General features: G+C 53.9%; 4 protein-coding genes across 4 annotated transcripts; 3 read left to right on the top strand and 1 right to left on the bottom strand.

The window, feature by feature from the left end:
- Nucleotides 1-3,543: 3,543 nt before the first annotated feature.
- On the top strand, nucleotides 3,544-6,546 carry CTAM01_07520 (uncharacterized protein; the record flags this gene model as incomplete). Its single annotated transcript, XM_060523542.1, has 2 exons — nucleotides 3,544-3,844; nucleotides 3,896-6,546. 2 exons carry the CDS (start codon nucleotides 3,544-3,546, stop codon nucleotides 6,544-6,546), a joined length of 2,952 nt encoding a protein of 983 aa, XP_060381918.1.
- Nucleotides 6,547-7,623: 1,077 nt separating this feature from the next.
- Nucleotides 7,624-10,069, top strand: CTAM01_07519 (uncharacterized protein; the record flags this gene model as incomplete). The annotated part of the gene is made up of 8 exons (XM_060523541.1): nucleotides 7,624-7,740; nucleotides 7,826-7,877; nucleotides 8,212-8,234; nucleotides 8,307-8,560; nucleotides 8,642-8,829; nucleotides 8,901-9,205; nucleotides 9,279-9,725; nucleotides 9,818-10,069. 8 exons carry the CDS (start codon nucleotides 7,624-7,626, stop codon nucleotides 10,067-10,069), a joined length of 1,638 nt encoding a protein of 545 aa, XP_060381917.1.
- On the bottom strand, nucleotides 10,070-16,318 carry CTAM01_07518 (Sec34-like family protein; the record flags this gene model as incomplete). The annotated part of the gene is made up of 11 exons (XM_060523540.1): nucleotides 10,070-10,549; nucleotides 10,621-10,855; nucleotides 10,930-11,132; nucleotides 11,297-11,474; nucleotides 11,534-12,975; nucleotides 13,403-13,538; nucleotides 13,794-14,383; nucleotides 14,440-15,378; nucleotides 15,435-15,774; nucleotides 15,828-16,099; nucleotides 16,208-16,318. 11 exons carry the CDS (start codon nucleotides 16,316-16,318, stop codon nucleotides 10,070-10,072), a joined length of 4,926 nt encoding a protein of 1,641 aa, XP_060381916.1.
- Nucleotides 16,319-16,816: 498 nt separating this feature from the next.
- On the top strand, nucleotides 16,817-18,676 carry CTAM01_07517 (uncharacterized protein; the record flags this gene model as incomplete). Its single annotated transcript, XM_060523539.1, has 1 exon — nucleotides 16,817-18,676. One exon carries the CDS (start codon nucleotides 16,817-16,819, stop codon nucleotides 18,674-18,676), a length of 1,860 nt encoding a protein of 619 aa, XP_060381915.1.
- Between the last annotated feature and the right edge of the window lie 58 nt (nucleotides 18,677-18,734).

Here is an 18,734-nt window from a genome sequence, read left to right as displayed (position 1 = left end):
ACAAGGTAGCGACACCTGCAAATCTGGCCAGACCCGTCGTGAGCGTCGGTGGCGACTTTCAGCAATGGACAGCTGAACAACTAGCTACCTACCAACCATATACTGTGTAAGAGAGAGTCAGGTCAGCAAAGAGTATCACACAGTGTCGGGCTGTCCTTGTCCTCGAACCACCTCCAGGCTCCGAGGGGGGCGTGAAGCAGTCAGGGGTGACGTGCCCTTGGTGTCAGGGTTGCCCTGCGTGTAGCTCGGGAATGACGGAAGAGGGGAGTGTGTATGACCAATGAGCAGCCATCAAGTGGAGACGGATGTACTTCCAGCGGCTCTGACTGGTCAGGGCAATTACACCTCCGAACCTAGCCCAACGGGCGACTGGATGTGAGTGTGAAATGTGAAGGGTACCTACCCGTACATACTACTGCGAGAGGTATGCACAGTGGGCAGTAGGTTTTGAGGGGTCGGGGGGTGATCCAAGGAAAATGGAAGAAGGAAGTAGAACTTGCGGAATTGATAACTGATGATCGTGTCCGACGTCTCTGTTCGGAATGAAGACGGCCTTGTCCACAGCGGTGAGCTGATCCTGATGCGACAGGCCAATAGATTCTTGTTTGAGCATCGAGTTTGCAATTGTGGTTGGCTGATCCAAGACCATGGCCGTATGTGGTTGTAAGTGTGCGAATCTATCCCTATGCTAGACAATACTGCGCCGCAAGGTATGTTGTTAGGCGAAGCCGTTTCCGTTGAAGAACACTGTGAATCGGCGATGAAGAATTGTAAGGGAGGTCATGCATTCGCGCGCCATGATGAAAAAATTGAGCCGAGATTTTTGGATTTGCGTAATTGGAATTTTGGGAGGGAAACGGTCAGATAATACGGTAAGCTGGCATAGTCGGGCTGGTGCCCGTGGCCACCGACTGCGTCGATGACACAGCAAAAGCGAGATCGCGGCTTCATGATAATGCGGACTCCCCTTGACATGACTGGTCGTCTGGCGGCCCGTGTGCTGCATGAGTATTGGCCGTCGTAGCTCACTCGCGAACTCGTGGATTTCATTTTGACGAATGAGAGCGAGCTTTTGCGATATTCGAATGGATCATGATGGCCCTTCGTTGCTCTACCACAGTATTGTTCCGACTTGTTCGTTGCCCAAGGTGGACGCGGACCGGGATGACGAACAGGCCCTCAATCGCGCTGTCCTTTTGTCCAAAGCGCGAAATATGTTTTGGCCGAAATAACCTTCAATGTTGTATACACATTTATCTGTGTGGGGGTTTGATGCTTCTATGCCGTTCATCTTCAGTTGGATCGTTCTACTCGGCTCGAGATTCGTGGGGTGGTGGTTGTGGGTGTAGCAAGTCCAGCGTTGTGAATCGCATTTGGACCTCAAGCGCAACGAGACACGCCCAAGGGAGTGGGTGCGGCGTGACGTAAGCGGTGCCTTCTCAATCCGTCTTGGCCTAAAAAAGTGACATGGTGGCTGGGGATGAATGTCACTCGTTGCTGCCTCGGCCACGAGCATGGCATGTCACTCGCTGCGCTGTGCTCGGTCCCAGTTGTAGAAGCTCCATGAAATTTCTGTGGGGGTACCTACCAGTAGGTGCCACGGTGTGCAGCTGTGCACGGATGGCTGCAACCGCTGTCAATAATCTACGGAGTACGGAGTACGTGGAAGGAGAAAAAAGCCTTCACTACCTTATGGAACGCTGGATGCATGCTACCTATCGGAACCATGATGCTGGTGTCGCTCTGCGGTTCAAAAGCCACTGAAATGATTAGGAGCACGTAGCTGAGTCTACTCGTCCTCTCGTCCTTTTGATTCTAGTCTACAAGAGCGGCTTGGAAGTTGAAAGAACCTAGGTAGGTGGGTAGGTAGCCTGTAACGGCCGGGATCTTACCTCACTCTTGCTGTGGTAAAATGCAAGGTAGGGAGGTACCTGCCACCGCCTTCAAACCAAGGGTCTCGACAGGGGGCCAGGCGCGACCAGCGACCTGTCTGGTAATGTACCCGGGCAACGAGGAGAGAACCAAGGTAGAAAGAAGGTTTTTTCCCTCCTGTCCCGACTTTATCTGCTCGACCTAATTGTTATGGCTGTCGGCGTTTACATACTGGCGATTGCCACCCAAGTTGACGATGCACATGGGGATCCACGTGACTAGGATGGCGGGCAATGTGTGTTCGGAACAACAAGGTCTTGAAGATGAAGGCTCGGACTAATGCAGAGGAAGGAATGAAGCGCCGGTGGCAGTCTGATTTCTGGAAGGGGGTACGGAGCCGGAGGACCTTCCCACGCTTCCTTACTTGCAAGGTGCACCACCATCCAAAGTTGCCCAAAGGCCTAGGTGCGTCCATCGCCCTTTCCAGCCCTGCGGTGGCCTGCCACCATTGTCTGGATTGTGTCTGGACTCTGCAGGCAGTGTCGGGGGCCGGCACACACCACAACCACACACCCACTGAGACGACACCAGTGACCAGCGACCAGGGCAGCAAGAGCAACTGTCCTCGGGTCTCGTTATTGGTACACCCCCCTTCCCCTCTGCCAAAAAGACGCTGGGAAGCCACACCCCTACTCTACGCGGTAACTAGCGCCCCACTTGCCTCTTCGATTGACTCTGATCCCGAGAACCCTGTCAGGTCCTGGAGATCAGACCAAGCAGCTTGCGAGCTGCTGTGGGCCCATACCTTGTCCGCCCCGCACCATTCAACCAGCGACCCGAGCGGCGTGAACGTGCCCTCACCCCATACATTTTGGCTCTTATCCCGGCGACAGACATGTTTTTCTTCCTCGAGCCCTGGGCTCTGCATTTGCCATTACCCACAAGTCAGACGCCTGCCCTGCCCTGCGTTGCCAACAAGAGATACTTAGCTGTCCTGCGAAACGAATCGTCTTTTCAAGTTTCTTCCCAACAAGACCGCTGTCCTTCGAGGAACAAAGTCGCGGCCTCGGTGGCAAAAGGTCACGAGAGCGGGCTGCTCCTCTCGAACCACCAACACCAACACCACTTACTCTCTTCAACCCTCACTCAGAGCTGAGCTTCTCAGCTTTCGCGACACATCGCGAACTGCGCGGCAGAACGACAAACGGACCGTGGAAACACATTGCTCCTCAGGATTGAAATTAGCTGCAGTCTTACACTGTGCGTGTTTCTCCTCTTAATGTGAGTGCTACCCTCTCACCGTGTCGGCTCCTGACGGAGGTTGTCGTCATACCTTTTTCCCAGCATTCGATCGATCGATCGATGCCTCGACCAATCACAGCCTACCTGCCCACCTGACATATACACTCTTGTACCTACACAATTTCAGGGTCCAACACTTGAGCGACTATCCAACACCAACTAATACACAGCCTACAAACAGTATCCTCCCGAAATCCAGCATCAACATTCCCCCCCATCATCCACTTCATCGAAGTGGTCACTACCGACAAAACGGCTTGCACAACGACAACCCGAACTCCGACTCCATGTCGCCTGAATACTTCGCATAGCAACGCGAGCACCGACGCAGAATCTGCCAATTCAGCTAGGCGTCTTGAGGTGCCCAAGATGCCCGACGCCCAGCCTACGTCTGAAGGCGGGCGCCCACCGAAGTCGCCGAAGGGACACCCGCTACCACGCCGAAGTTCGCCTGAGCATTCAATCACATTGCGCAACCACCGATTAGCACACGAAGCAACTGAGAAAGCTGCCTTAACGCGAGCCCTGGCCGCTGCCAGCCCGGAGTCGTCATCATCACCTAACAGACAGTCTTCTGGCGAGAGCCACAATACCGGCCCTAGCGACCCGGAGAAATGGTTCGATCAAAATAATGAGAATCCCACGACAACGTATGCTGGCGCAATGGACGGTAAGCGCCCTTGAGCCGCCTTTTTGGGAGAAGGTCTAACTCAAGATTCAGTCGATCCCCCGTTCTTCCAGAAAGAGAGCGATTCCTCCAACGACGACGCGAAACCCTCCGCCTACCCGACGCATCTGAGACCACCGATGAACGGAATGATGATTGGGGCCAACAAGCCGAGTGCCACGCACAGCAGCAGCGCTGACGATTATCGAAGCGTAATCGACGATTTGACGGTTGAGATCAAGAGGCTGAGGGACGAATTGAAGCGTTACAAGCAAAAAGGATCAGAATTGATGAAGAGAGACAAGTTGTTCGAAATCAAAGTCCATGGGCTTCCCAAGCGCAAGAAGAGAGAACTGGAGAGTACATTACGCGAGTTTGCATCTGGCCTGGAAAGCAGTACCCCCAGCGCCGAAGCTTCATCGTCTCGAAAGAAGTCGAGGCACAACGCTCATTTGCATTCAGGTTCTGGTTACGTCTCGAAGCATGCATCGTCTTCTTCAGGCTCTCACTCGAGACCGGTTGACAGTGCATATGCATCGATGTCAACTGGGGCAAACTCATCCGGCACACACCTCGCCCGGCCATCCATTAGCTCCAGAACCAAGGCATCGGACCAGAAGGTGGAGAATTACCTGAAGGACATTCCGGAGGGATTATACCCGCGACATATGGTTTTGACGGAAAAAGACCGGAAGAAGTTGATTGTTCGTCGGCTGGAGCAGATCTTCACGGGTAGAATCAGCGGACGGAATCTCGCTCGTCCGCAGCCCAAGTCCGCAGCAAACATCGCCTCATACGCCCCGATTATGGTGGAGCCGACAACCGGCAACACCACCACTCATCACGGGCCCTCTAATGTGCCCGCCGGATACCTCGAGCCTTCCCGCGAGGCTCCCATACTTGCATCCGATGGCAAGAAGAACGTCGCCAAAGATGGTGAATCATCAAACTCGAATGGCGATCAACGGGATTCTGGTGGCAATTGGGCGACCGCGGCAGATGCAAGCAGCACTTCGCCGCCGGATCCGCCGCCGCCAGAGCAGCGTCCCACCAGACCGCTCGATCTCGACCCGGATCGCATGCAAAACCCAACCGCCAATATGGACTACATTCGTCACTTGGGCCTCGCCCCTCCCCATCTTACGGCGCTGATGAGCGATGGCGATGTGTCTCCGGATGCTGATGGCTGGGTTTACTTGAACCTGCTTTGCAATATGGCTCAATTGCACATGCTCAACGTTGCCCCCGATTACATCAGGAGTGCAGTGTCTGAGAAGAGCACGAAATTTCAACTTTCACATGATGGTCGGAAAATCAGATGGCGCGGTGGTACTGAGGGAACCAAGTTCAGTAGCGACAGCTCAGGTAATACCTCTCAGCTCAGTCGCTCCGACGAGTCCGACGAGGCACAACTAGACAACCAGAGCAAGAAGCGCAAACAACGCTCGGGGAAGAATGGTTCTTATTCCACTTCATATGGTAAGAACTCGTCCGACCAGTCGAAACCGGAGTATCCAATCCCATCGGCGGATACTTTCCACTACAAGCCAATGTTCGTGCACCAATCGTCGTCTGCCGAACAGACTTCACTGGATGATGTTGGCTCGTCATATGGAGTTGTTGAAGATAGCAACAACGGAGAGTCGCGATGGGATGGATCGGGATCCTCGCGCCGCAAGAGACGTCGTTTGGATGGTGCCATCATTTACTACAGCGGTGCTCCATTCTGTACCGATCTCTCTGGCGATCCTGGCGATGCGTCCCCCGCGTCATACATGACCTCATCTGGCCAGGACCAACAGCTTTCCTCTAGTGCTGGATTCCTCAGACCTGATCTCCCTCGTCGCACCGAATCAGGTTCGGCGCTCCCGTACCGGCCGCTTGTTGAAGGCCGTAAAGCCCCAAGTGTGGCTGTCACAACAGAAAATGGTTCAGACGAGAGTGATGGTGGCATCGAGGCCGATTTCCCCTGGTCTAACGTCCCTCAAGACGCTGTGAGCAGCAAGCTGGACGCTTGCGGTCTGGGTGGTGTTATTCCCGATGACCACTTTGTTGTGGTCGCCACCACGAAGAGGCCGAAGGTGGATGTGAAGCAGGAAACGACGATCAGCTTAGAGTCTGAGGAGTTTTCCAAGTTAATCAGCAGAATCACATCGCCGCTTGGGTCTTCCGGATCCCAGGCACAATCAGCAAAGTCCGAGAGTCTCAAGAAATCACCGATCAACATCGAATACACGTCTAAATCTGTTCGGAAGCTTAACCCTACGCCTCTGCCGCCGCCGGGTCTCTACTTCGACTTCGACAGCGACAGCTCTGGCAGCTCCGACGATGATGATGACGAGTCCAACTCGGACGATGATTCAAAGGTAGGGGGCGTTGTAAAAGCTCACGCCCCTGCTTTTGACAGACAGTATCCTGACGATGCACAGATGTCGAGCGGCGACGAGGGCGACAGCGAGCCGGAAAATGGAGATGAGATGGCAGGCATTGTAGAAGATGAAGATAGCGGAGCCGACTTCAAGATCCCAATTCCCCCTCGGGATCTCCGTCGCACCAGTAGCAGCAGTGCGGTTGCGGCCGCCGGAACTGCCAGAGGTCGCAGCAATAGTGCTGAGCTTCCAGTTGCCGCCGGCAGTTCAGCCGCCACTGCAGGTGGGGCGGAGAGCGGCTACAGCAGTGGCCGGGAGGAGAGCGGTTCAAGTTGAGGAGAAGGTGCGTTGAGCGAGCTGAGCAGAAATGGCTTGTGTTTGGAAGAACAAGCAGGACTGCTGTCGGAAGTGCATCGCGTGGCGCTTGGTTCATTGGGATAGATTGGCACGATATATCCCTCATCATGTTGGAAACCATTGTTTCATCCTTCGTCCGTTGAGGTTTTTGAAAAACAGCGAACACAGCCAGTAGCAGGCACCTTCGAGGCGTTTTTCTATTCAGCGATTTAGTTAGGAAACCAACTCAAATGATACCCGAATTCACTTAAATACCTGGCCTCGCTTCGTTGACTTTGCGAATGCTGGAATGGGCTCAAGTCTGAACCATTGTCGTCTTCGGCCCGTGTATAACTCAACTCAGGGTCTACTCAGGACGCTTCTAAGGGAGTAGTCCTACGAAGTCAGGCTAATTGATACATTTCATCAATATTCTATTTTACTTGCACATTCGCCATCTTCTTGAACCACATGTCGATGCCCTGCCCTGGATGATACGGGTTTGGCTACCAATGCGTTCGAGGTTCTGGACCCTGGCCTACGAAGGAGAGCATAAAGACTTCGTAGGACTTGGGGAGCAAGAACTTTCTGGGGCTCAGCTTGTGGTGTTTCTCTAGTGGCGAAATATGCAGGTTCTGTAGGATCACGGATTTGATCTGCTGAGCGTCGATCCAGGTCGGTGGGATGGGCTTGGTTTCGTCATGCGGTGTAACCCGACGCAGCCTACAGCCTTTCACGTTTGCGCGGTGATGGTATGATGGAGCGCGAACTGCGGCCTAGAGAACGCCCGGAACCCAAGGGCCCAGGACTTGATAGGCGGCGAAGTGTCTGACACTCTTCGGTGTGTTGTTTCCTTGAAGGTGGCTGTGGGTTTTGGAAGGAATATGGCAACAATGCCACGCTGTCTGACGACTCTTCCCTTCCCCGGATCCCCCAGAACGGCGCGTCTTGCTGCACCCGCAACGCTGTATTTCTAACTTCGTCTTCCCCCACAAGGCCTCTGTGATAGTTTCATCTCGATAAGCGATGGACTGGACTTACCTTGTAGCAAGCCAGAAAAAAGTCCCATTCACAATCATGACGCAACGACGACAGCAAGTCGCTCAAAACGTCACCAGTCGGTACTTGAAGAAGGCCAGCCTCCAGCAGCTCCTTGAGAAGATCTTCCCGGGGCACACTGATTTTGAGATTGAGGTATGCCTTGCCTTGCCTTGCCTTGCCTCGCCGCAGGATGCATTCGATCGAGAATGAGATTTACTGAGACCTTGCTCGACCACAGATGAGGGATGACGTTTGGCATTTCAAGGCGCCGAAGGAAGTCGATGCCGTATGTCTTTTCTTGCTCGAAGCCCCCCTTCAACGGGGAAAGTCTTGTTTGGGGAGTTCGATGCTGACGAGAATTACAGGACACGATAGAGTAGGAATCTGCCGGATAGTTTCGAAAATGGAAAAAGCAAAAAAGAAAACATGCTGACGAGAATTGATAGTGCGGTTCGAGATCAATGACTTTGACCGATGGGGGGAGTGAGGGGATGGTGGTCCAAGGGATGGATGGGCAGTGCAAGTATAGTGACATGCCAGCAAGCGTCAGCATTGGCTAGAACTCAGGAGGAACAGGCAGGCAGGCAGGCGGCTGATCGCCCTTGGGGTAGACAGTTCTCATAGCCTCACAGTGGAAGCAGATCAAAGTACATAATAAGCAGCAGAAAGCAGCATACCGCCAACATCCCTTTCTCCTTACATGTACATCCTTACCTCAGCCTTACCTGTCACACCGGCGTTGTCCCGCAACGTCCATGGCGCCGACGCAACAAGAGTGCTTCGTCGAAGATGTCATCGAGCCCATCCGCATCTGCGGCGTAACGCGCCTGCCAGCGGAGGGCGGTAGTGATGGTGAGGAGGAGAGGGTTGCCAAGGTCAAGCACCAGCAGCATGCCATCGCCAACTTCGACGAGCTGAGCATATGCCTAGAAGACATACAGAGCCGCAGCGAGGAGCATATCCATCATTTCATGTACGTTTCATTCTAGGTCGTCATCGTCGTCGTTGCGGGAGCCCCTCTGAACTTCCTAGCCTTGCTAACGTTGAGCAAAAGCTCAATCTGCCAGCGCAACTCATGGAGGCCTCTACAGATCACCCTCCCCATGTTCGAACTCATCATGGAGAAACTCAGCTTGAACGGCTCGTTACGGGATATCGTCTCGTGCTTCTATACGCGGAACATGAACGTGGAAGAGGTGTTTTGTATGCCGTATACCGAGCGGCGAAAGGGATCCGTGGTCGGTGTGTAAATGCTTTCGAGTTCCCAAGACCCATCTTACCGGAAACATGACGCGGGACTGATAATCTGACAGAAGCATCGTACACAATTCGATACCCCGAGTACAAATCCGAAGAGGATACGTGGGTGATTCGTCAGACGGGTGTATACCACCGCTGCGACGCGGCGTCTCGTCAGAGTCTCTTCGTCATGATCAACCCGACGCCGAACTCACAAGCCAGCAACCGAGCCATCGAATGGCTCTCGAGCAGGAATAGCGCAGCAGGCTCCGAGACCGAGACGCACGATCATGTCTGGCTGCATAAACTCGTCTTCGAGACATATTTGCCCGCGTGGAGGTTCTACATTGCTTCAATGGAGCGGCAGTTTCTACCGTTGGTGAGAGATTCGATTCAATGAAACGCGCCTTCAAGTCAGCTCTGCGAGCCTAATACTTGATGCTACAAAACAGTCATACAAAACACTAATCAACTTCATCGACGAACCTACCACAATGAAACCAAGCCATCTCACAAAACTAGCCAGCCTCGCGAACCGGTTCCAGACAATCTCATCAATCTTGGAATCGTCCGAGGAGACGCTATCGGAGCTATCTGCCCTCTGCACCCACCGTCTGGTGCTGCCAAAGGAATCATCCATGGAGAATGCAGACAACGAAGTACTACAAGGATCAGCATCAGAGTTTGAAAACTTCCGCCGCCAGTGCAGAGCCTTCTCGCGGACGGCGGCGGACCTGCACCACCGCGCGCAAACGACGTCGCAGCTGCTGGCTAACACGCTCTCATTCCGGGAACAGCTCGATTCAAGGAAGCAGAATGAGAACATGTTGAGATTGAATAAGTCGGTGGTGTTTATTACTACACTGACGCTGCTTTACTTGCCGCCTTCGTTTATAGCTGTGAGTGTTTGCTTGCCTGCCTGATCACCCACCCCTCCTTCTCTCCGTTGCCCGGACGCTCATGGTAGCTTGCTAAACCCTTTACGTGACAGACATTCTTTGGAATGAACTTTTTTAACATGGACACTGTGACTGGCAAGATTGTCGGCAGTCCGATGATTTGGATATATGTGCTCTGCTCTGTAGCGCTCACGACGCTAACCTTTGCGACGTACTACACGATGCGTGAAGGAAGCTACCTCAACGCTAAGATATTGGAGATGAGAGACCTGGACTGGCGCAGGTTGTTGTATCGTAGGCAGCACGACGACAAGGACGTCGAGTTAAATAGCCTGGAGGTTTAATCAGGTGGAAGACCCCGGGCCTGCGGATGTAGCGTGGCTGCCAGGGAGGTTGATCTCGAAGACGGCGTGCCGACTGGGTCCCACAAGGGCAGTGACGAGGATATGTCTGCTGCCGTCATCGCCAACGATGTTGCCGGTGAACTCGTCGTCTTCAGATAGACTGGGTAGCTGAGCCAATTCGCGAACAGACACCGGGCGTCCCATCTCGGGTATTACGATCTCAAGCAGACGAATCCGACCACCATCTCGTTTGATTCCCAGTGCGAAAATGGCATCGTTGTTCTGGTTGACCATGACTCTGAGGATGCGGTAACCTTCAATGTTGTTGGGGTATCGGGATCGCCTCGTCGGTGAGTTAGATGAGTTCGCTAGCAGATCAACGGTGAAAAGACGGGTTTCTCGGGACACGATAATACAAGTTGCCTGTTGGTGTAGACCAGCAAATGTCGTGAATAGACTTGAGCCGTTGCTCTCTTGGCTCTTGCGAGACGGAATTGGGTCAGTAATATGGCTTCCCTGGTGATATAGATACAAACAACTGCGGGACTCACCCGCGGCTCGATGGATACTTCCTCTATATCTCTTGTTGTCAGAGAATATGAAACAACAGGTATGTGATGTATGTCGTCGTTTCTAAGGTACGGGCGAATCGCCGCGTAGCAGCGGCCCTGGCTGGTGAGTGATAAAGACATCACGTCTTCGGCAGGCCAGTCGAGTGCGATGAAGCGGCCCAACAAGTTTCTGCCACACTGTTCTATCTCATATCCCTCTGAGATAGATCCCATCCTGATCTCGCGGTCAGCCAACTGATTACGAATACTGGCAAGTTAGACGCAAGTAGATAAGCGTAGGAGACTCACTCTATCAGATCCTCGATTCTCACATGGAATATGGATCCCGATAGGCTCTCGTCTTCCTGGTTCTCCACTACGAAGACCAAGTTCTGTTGATCGGTTGACATCGCCATGATGTATACTTCCGGAACGGTTGGAAGCCGAATGTGCCAATGGTTCTGTGGGCTTGAGTCGGCTGTAGCCCCTTGCCCTAGATCGAATATGTAACACTGCCAAATCGAAGGTCAGCAGCATGAATAGGAACTCTGAAATTGAAACCTACGTTGAAGATGTTACCCGTGGTTGTGGCAATCAGATATCTGTTAGTCAAGCAAATAGCTTTCCAAAAACGGCTCGTCGATCCCAAAGACTCCAAAGAGTGATCCCCGAGTACCTTTAGGAATTCTCCATCTGCGTTCTCGGCAGAACTTGGGGCAAAGAGTGAAATCTTGCTGTCGCTCCAGTACGCGATCATACTTCCATCCGGTGACACCTTGCAACCCTTGAAAACATCAGAATTGTCTCGCGGGATGCGCCATCTTTGCACAATCTGCTCCATAGAGGATTTGGGCCTGGAAAGGGTTAGCACTCTGTTTCGAGTGACTTCAATGATGCTCATAGCTCTACGTACGGTCTCAAAGACTCTGAGGAAGATTCGAGCCGATCAATCTCCTCATACGCGTCGAGCGTGCGTCGCAGCATATTTTCGACCTCTTTTGCGCTGCATCTCTTGTTCTGATTAATCTTCAATACTTTGGACCCGAGAAAACTGAGCATGCTCCGGACTGCATGATGTTCTTTCACGCTTCTCGCGGCAGCTTTGTGAATTAGTTGCTTATGAACATTCTTTACAGCCGAATGCACAGAAGTGCGTCCGAATGATTTGACGTGGAAGAAGACGTCGTAGCTTGCATCGATGCCTCTACGGTTTTTGAGACGGTTGGTCTCGTAATTGTCGATGGCGCTCTTTCCGCCCTCGAGATAAACGAAGAGGACGCTCAGAATGCAGCCCAGTGACCACACGTCGCTTCTCGTATTCATGACTTTACCCTCACGGAACGACTCGGGTGGTAGATACGTCCCCTGGCCGCGTCGATTCTGTGTTCCTGACATCGCCCTCTGCTGCATATCGCGTCGTTTGGTGAACCATTTGGCGATATCCTTTTCTTCCTCACGGCTGGTATGATGTCGAATTTTGACCCTTGACATGCCAAAGTCACTCAACTTCCAGATATAGCGGGGCCCGGTCCCATCGCCATTGCCGCTTTCTCGAAAAATGAGGACGTTGCTCGGTTTCAGATCCATGTGGTAACAGACTATCCTGTCGAGGCCGGGCGTCTGCATTTCTTCGTGAAGAAACTTGAGACCGTTGGCGAGACCGATTGCGGACCGGATGAAGCCTGCCCTGTTGATCGCTGTCTTTGGAGCGTTCGACCCGTCTTTTTTCATGTACGCTCCCAGGTCGCAGACCGCGAGCGGCATGAAGAGGCTGTACGGCGCCGGGCTGGCGCCCGTTGGGTACTCGATGTTCAACGTCCCCAGATTCTCCATAATGTTCTCGCACGTCTTTGACAAGCTGAGAATCATCTTCATGATCTCGCCTTCCTCCCTGCTTTCAACATCGGAATCCGAAGACGACCTGACAATGTAGTCTTTCCGAGCCACCCATCGTTCCCTGTTGTCATTTCTGCGGCGGTCTTCGAAATGCCCCTTGGCAATCTTCACCTTGTACACTCTTCCAAATGAGCCCGAGCCCAGAAGCTCCTCTTCCACGTACGGTAGGCGCTGGGTATCACCGTCTTGTATCGTAGTCTCCTCTCGTTGCCGAAGCACCACCGTACAGAATAGGGCCTGCGATCCATAGAACTTATCGGCTGTCGCCTCGTCCCCGTCAAAGAACTCCGTCAAGCTTTGACGGTCGGCTGGTAACAAACACACGCGCCTAGAGATCTCACAGTCCTCGGGCGGCGGCCACTCGGGAACAGCAGCTAGCTTCTCTGTGAAGTTCCTGGCTGCCTCTATACGACAGCCGGCGAAGACCAGTATTGCGAGGAATTTGTGTAACTCCCTACCCTGTACATTTTCAACAAATTGGTTCTCTGTAATGGAAAATCGGCGTCCATTGGGTGTCTCTCCGCCGATCAGGCTGCGGAAAAAGAGTCGGAGATAGTGCGGGCTCAAGACACTTTTCGGTGTCTCGCGGGTGGCGAAACGTAGACTCTCGCTGTTTTTCCGCTTCAGGTGCCCCAAGAATAAATTGTGAACCTCGTGGCACAAGTCAAGGTACTCATGAGAAGACATGGTTTGTACCACAAGTGTCTTATTGTCATAGAGGCGGCGTTTGCATGTTCGCGGACCCCCCCTCCCGGAAACGTGAATGAACGAGGAATTTGGTGAGTAGAATCGGTCAAGGAACGAGAAAAGTCAACAGTGATCCTCGAGTGAACTGCCGTGTTGGATCGAGGAGGGTGACATTTCAAGTGGCGCGGCAAGAACACACATCATCTGCAGACTGCAGCCGGTTCATCAGGCGGCATGCAGAACGAGGCAACTGCTGACTGCGCCCAGGTTGGCGCTGACCGCGTGCCGCACCCCAACATCGGTGCTTGCTTATGGCTTTAACACTCAATGTTCCGCTGTTCCGGACGTGAGGTGCAGCATTGAAAGCTAGCTGGGGTCATGGAGGTTGGGCACTTAGAACCGAGAAAAATGATAGCCTGCCATCTGAAGTTCAATGCTCTCTACGAAGATACTCATGAGATGAAATATTGTCAAATGTGGGAATCCTGAGACCAAGCAACATGTGAATATGGCATTTCACCAGGTGTCTCATTTCACTCTCGACCATACGTACCTCTGTTAAGTACGGTCATCGATAAACCCGTCAGTACCTTCTAATTCCCTTCTTTTCCTCTTGCGCCTTCTCCTGCGCCTGCGCATTAATCTCAATCGCCTCCTTCAGCTTCGCAATCACCTCGGGCTGATTGCTAAAAGCCCTCAACAGCACCTCATCCAGCTCCTTTTCGACCTTGCCAATGGGCTTGACACCAGGTTTCCTAGCCCTTGCATCGTTCGTCAGTCCGCCCCAGCGCTGCGTGAAGGCGACAATAGACTGCCTCAGCAGCTCGTCCAGCTGCTCGCTCATGTCCTCGACCGTCAACGTCTTGGCGGTGACAGTCGCCGCGCCTGCCGTCGCTCCTCGGGACCAAAGGGAGCCGCCAATGATGTTGCTGACGAAACCCATCCAGTTCTGGGGGCTGAGGTTGTCCCAGATGTGACCGAAATGTTGCATGGCGGCCGTGTCGCCTCGGATGTCTCCAATTTCTAGAGAGACGAGCTCGTTTTTGATGATGAGGAGGTTCTTCACCATGAACAGATCGGCGTCCGTGCCTGCCTTGATGGATTTGATCCGCGCCTCGGCGCGTTGTAGTATCTGAATAGTTTCCCGGACGATCTTGAAGATGACCTGGCTGTTCTTTTGCTGTGGGATGATTAATTCCACTCCAAATAGTCGATACCCGGGGGCTATAAACTTACACTTCGTTCCTTGGGCATGGCTTGGTCATACTTGGCCAAAAGCTTGAGCGCTTGCTTAACTGGGGGGAAGGCATTTGAAGAAGAAACGCCGCCGACCACTGGGCCGATAGTAAGAGACTCATCTTTAACCGTGGCCTTGGCGATCGTCTTTGTGATCTCCGCCTCAAATGTGTTGTCTGTAAAGACCCATAAATGTTCGGTCAAAAGTCTGGCACTGAGTTCACGGCATTGACGCGCGAAGGGAGATTCTTCCTCGTCGTAGTCGAGAACCAGATACTCATTGGTCAGCCAGCCGACCACACTACAGATCGTGTCGAGGTCCGCAGTCTGCAGTGCAGCATTGAGATTGGCGGCCAACTGGACGAGATTCGCGGGGTTGACGAGCGACCTCTGGTTAGACTTGAGGACCCCATATGCCGACTCCGGATCGGAGCTCCACTGTAGATCCAGACCGAAGATTTTGGCGAATAGATTGGCTTCATTGAACGCGCGTTCGAAGCTCTGCTTGATGTAATTCCTCGAAGCTGTCTCGACGGAAAGATCTTTGATCTCCTTTTTGAACTCGCCCTGGTCGTGCTGCACTATGGGCTTCAAGTCGCGGTCTCGAACAGCCAGGTAAGAGCTGAAGAGATTGCTCGTGGTATTCGAGTAGATGTCCTTGGCAACGCCAGTGATCGGAAGCCCGTATTCGTCGTACACGCTGTTGATCACTTTGTGGATATTAGGGATTAGAGAGTAAGAATCAAGAATCATCTCCTCGAAACGCCCGTATGCCAAAGCATGACGGGTGGCCTCGGACTTGGTGCCAACAATCTGGCTTGCGATCTCGGAGGAGATGCTCTCCAGTCTATTGGTGAAACCGACTTCGAGAAGATGGAGTGCCTTGGTCAGCAAAGCCTCGTATCGAGCCAGATAGGACTCGGCGTCACGGTACGTCGTCTAGGTTTGTCAATCAACCTCGATTCGCGAATACCCTTCATCGCAGAAATACTCACGTGTTTCGACATGAAGCCGATACAAGAATCTAGGTTCCTCAAGATCTCGCCGAAAGATTCATCATCAACCAGACGTCCAGCGCCAGGAGCATTGAGTCTCCTAGAGACATTATCGAGGTATGCGTAGAAGTGAAGATCAGTGCCGACCTCGTCTGCAAGTTTCTCGAGCCTGTGCTGTTCCGACAATAGGTCCTCGCACTGCGACTGGAACGAACTCGTCTGTGCTTCGACGGATTGGAACGATTCAGACAATGTTGTCAACAGCTTGAGCGCTTGATTCGTATCGTCGATGAGCATGTCGAGATGCCGTTCGGTGAGCGTCAGTTGGTCCTTGTACAGTCTACTCTAGTGATTAACAAGGGCAAGTTTCGTGCGTAGCTGGTCCCTACTCACAGGTATTCTTGCTGACTAGCCTCAAGCAGTTCCCCCTCGTACTGGCGATGAACCGGGCGAGGTCCGGTCTTGGATTCGGCAACGTCTGTCGCAATATCTAGCGCATCCCATGTCTTTTCCTTCTTCCGCCTGCGCCTCTTGTGTTGCTCATCCTTAGCTAATTGGGCTCGAACGACGTGGTAGAAGTCCGAATAGGACTTTGCGCGGCGCAAGACCTCGGCTTCCGGGGGTGTGTTTCGGTCTTCAATCTCTTCGAAGATTTCGTCGAGAGCCTCTGGCGCATTAGAAGCTTGGGGAATACCCTTATGGTAACATCAACTGTCAGCACGCCGTTGCGGTGGTGATGGTTATGGTGACGGTAGTGGGGTTTGGGAGCTAACATTGGATTGTTGCAACAGTGACTCTTTGCGACGATGGCCTGGGCCTTGGGCAGCCGTGCTAGCTTTCTTGGCCACCTCCGGCACGAAGCTGTACCAAGAATCGTCGTACATCGTAGCTTCGCCTCAAAGTCGTGGAGGGGCTTCCGGGACTGGGGTCGAGAGTGAAGGGAAGCTCTGGCGTGAAGAGGGCCCCGATATGGCGCCGGGTCGGTGGTTCCCACCACCGCTCCAAACGGGACAGCTCAGCTCCCTTGGGCGTAAACTGGGCGGAAAATCATTGGCCCCAATTGCGAGCGGTTGGAGCTCAGAGGTACAAAGTGGGGCCCGCATGCTCACCCGCAGCGGGGCGCACGGTCCCTGCACTGGCAAGGGTCCGGGAGAGTCTACTGAGCAGATTAAGCTAAGTGCTGGGCGAATCGAAGTTTTAGTTTTCGTTGATGACCTCACGACCTGTAAGCGACTACACCTCACCTCACCTCACTTCACTTCCTCACCCAGGAAGAGCCTATCTTTCTCATCTCACTGGAATCCTTTACTTAATGCTCTCATCATCCCAAAAAATAATTGCACTGACACCACTCTGTCCAATCAACTCTCGTGAGCCCGAAAATGAAGGCTTATAGGGCAGCTGCACGCAACGCAGGCACTTCTTTTACAGCCCAGAGATGCGCTGCTGTAGCTCGTCGCTACGCCAGCTCCGGGCCTCGCCGGGCTGGTGATAGGTCGGGCATGGGCAAGGGAAAGGCATTGCTTCTGACCGCAGGAACTGCTGGTGTCCTGTACTACGCCGACGACTACTTCAACGGACCCCTGAAGCAATACTTTGGCTCCGAGGTTGAAAAGGAATCACCCGACGTGCGGAAGCCAAAGTACCAAAAGGCCGAGATCAAGTTTGAGGAGGCGAGGAAGGCGGCCCAGTCAAAGGAGGAGAACCGCGATCTCATTAGCTCGCAGCATCTCCAGGTCAAGCAGAGCTGGGAGAACCCGGGCGTGTATGCCTGGGGAAGCAACGTTGGCAAAGTGATTGACCCACAATCCAAGGAGACTCTCGTCAAGCTCCCGAGACGGATCAAGTATTTCGACGGCCAGCTACTGAGGGACATCAAACTGTGTCAAGATTTTGGCGCTGCTGTCACGGAGAAGGGCGATCTCGTCCAATGGGGCCTGGGCTTCTCGAATACTGATCCTGCGCCCGTCGAGACGCTCAAGGGCAAAGACATTTCCAAGATTTCCATCTCCAACGACCGCATCATCGCACTCACCTCCAGCGGATCAGTATACTCGGTCCCAGCATCAAAGACCGGCCTCGCAGCAGGAAAGCAGTTACAGCAGCCTCAGCAGTCATCATCATCCTGGATCCCCTTTTGGAGCTCACCCGAATCTCAGTCCGTCAAGGCTAGAGACCTGACCCCCAAGAACCTCGCCTGGGGTGAGAAAGTAACAGACATCAGCAGCGGTCTCCAGCACAGCCTCCTCCTCACCTCAAAGGGTCGCGTCTTCTCCGCGGCCTCGAGCACGGCAGAGTACCCCTCCAAGGGCCAGATGGGCATCCCCGGCCTGAGCTGGACGTCCCGCCCGGCCGGCCCCTTTGACCAACCCCAGGAGATCACCGGCCTCTCGGGCTTCTCCATCGCCAAGATCGCCGCCGGCGACTTCCATTCCGCCGCCCTTGACAAGGACGGCAAACTCTTCACATTCGGCGACAACACGTACGGCCAGCTCGGCCTGCCGGCGGACCAGGGCTACCAGAGAGTCGACGTCCCTTCCCTCCTCCCCACCGCCAAACTCTACGCCAACACGGGCCTCATACCTACGATCACTTCCATCTCTGCCGGCGGCAACAACACCTTCTTCACCGTAGACGCCACCGAAGCCGTCAACGAGAACCCCTTCGCACCAGCAGCGTCCGTCACCGGCGACATCGCCCCCGCCCGCCGCATGCCGCGCGTCACGGCCGACTTCTGGGCCTGCGGTCAGGGCGTCTACGGATCCCTAGGCACCGGCAAGTGGACGCACGTTACCCCGGGGCCAGCAAAAGTGAAAGCCCTCTCCTCGCTCTTCGAGTTCGACGAAAAGGCCAACCGCATGGCCCCCATCCGCCTCGCCAACGTCTCTGTCGGCGCGACGCACGTCTCGGCGACCATGGACAACGTCACGCGGACGGGCGCGACGACGCGGTCCTCGGACAATGACACCAACTGGGGCGCTGACGTGCTCTTCTGGGGCGGCAATGAGCACTACCAGCTCGGCACGGGTAAGCGCAGCAACCTCAATGCGCCGGCGTACATTGGCGCCCTGGACGGTGGGGCAGGGGACGCCGTCAACGGTCGCGGGGGCGAGGTGCACCGGTTCCAGCTCACGCCGCGGCAGACGGTCCGGCTGGGTAAGGACGGCAAGGGCAGGAAGGTTAGTCTGGAGCAGAGGGTGGAGTGTGGGCGGTTCGTGACGGCCGCGTACTCTGCTGTTTGAAGAGGCTCTTTGGGGTGGGTAGAACGAAGAAATGGGCTTCAAATGGGCGGCTATTGTG

The sequence above is a fragment of the Colletotrichum tamarilloi genome (genome assembly GCF_030869305.1).
Source record: "Colletotrichum tamarilloi strain Tom-12 chromosome Unknown Scaffold_23.1, whole genome shotgun sequence".
Classification (NCBI taxonomy): Eukaryota; Fungi; Ascomycota; class Sordariomycetes; order Glomerellales; family Glomerellaceae; genus Colletotrichum; species Colletotrichum tamarilloi.
This window is presented reverse-complemented; position numbering and strand designations above follow the sequence as displayed.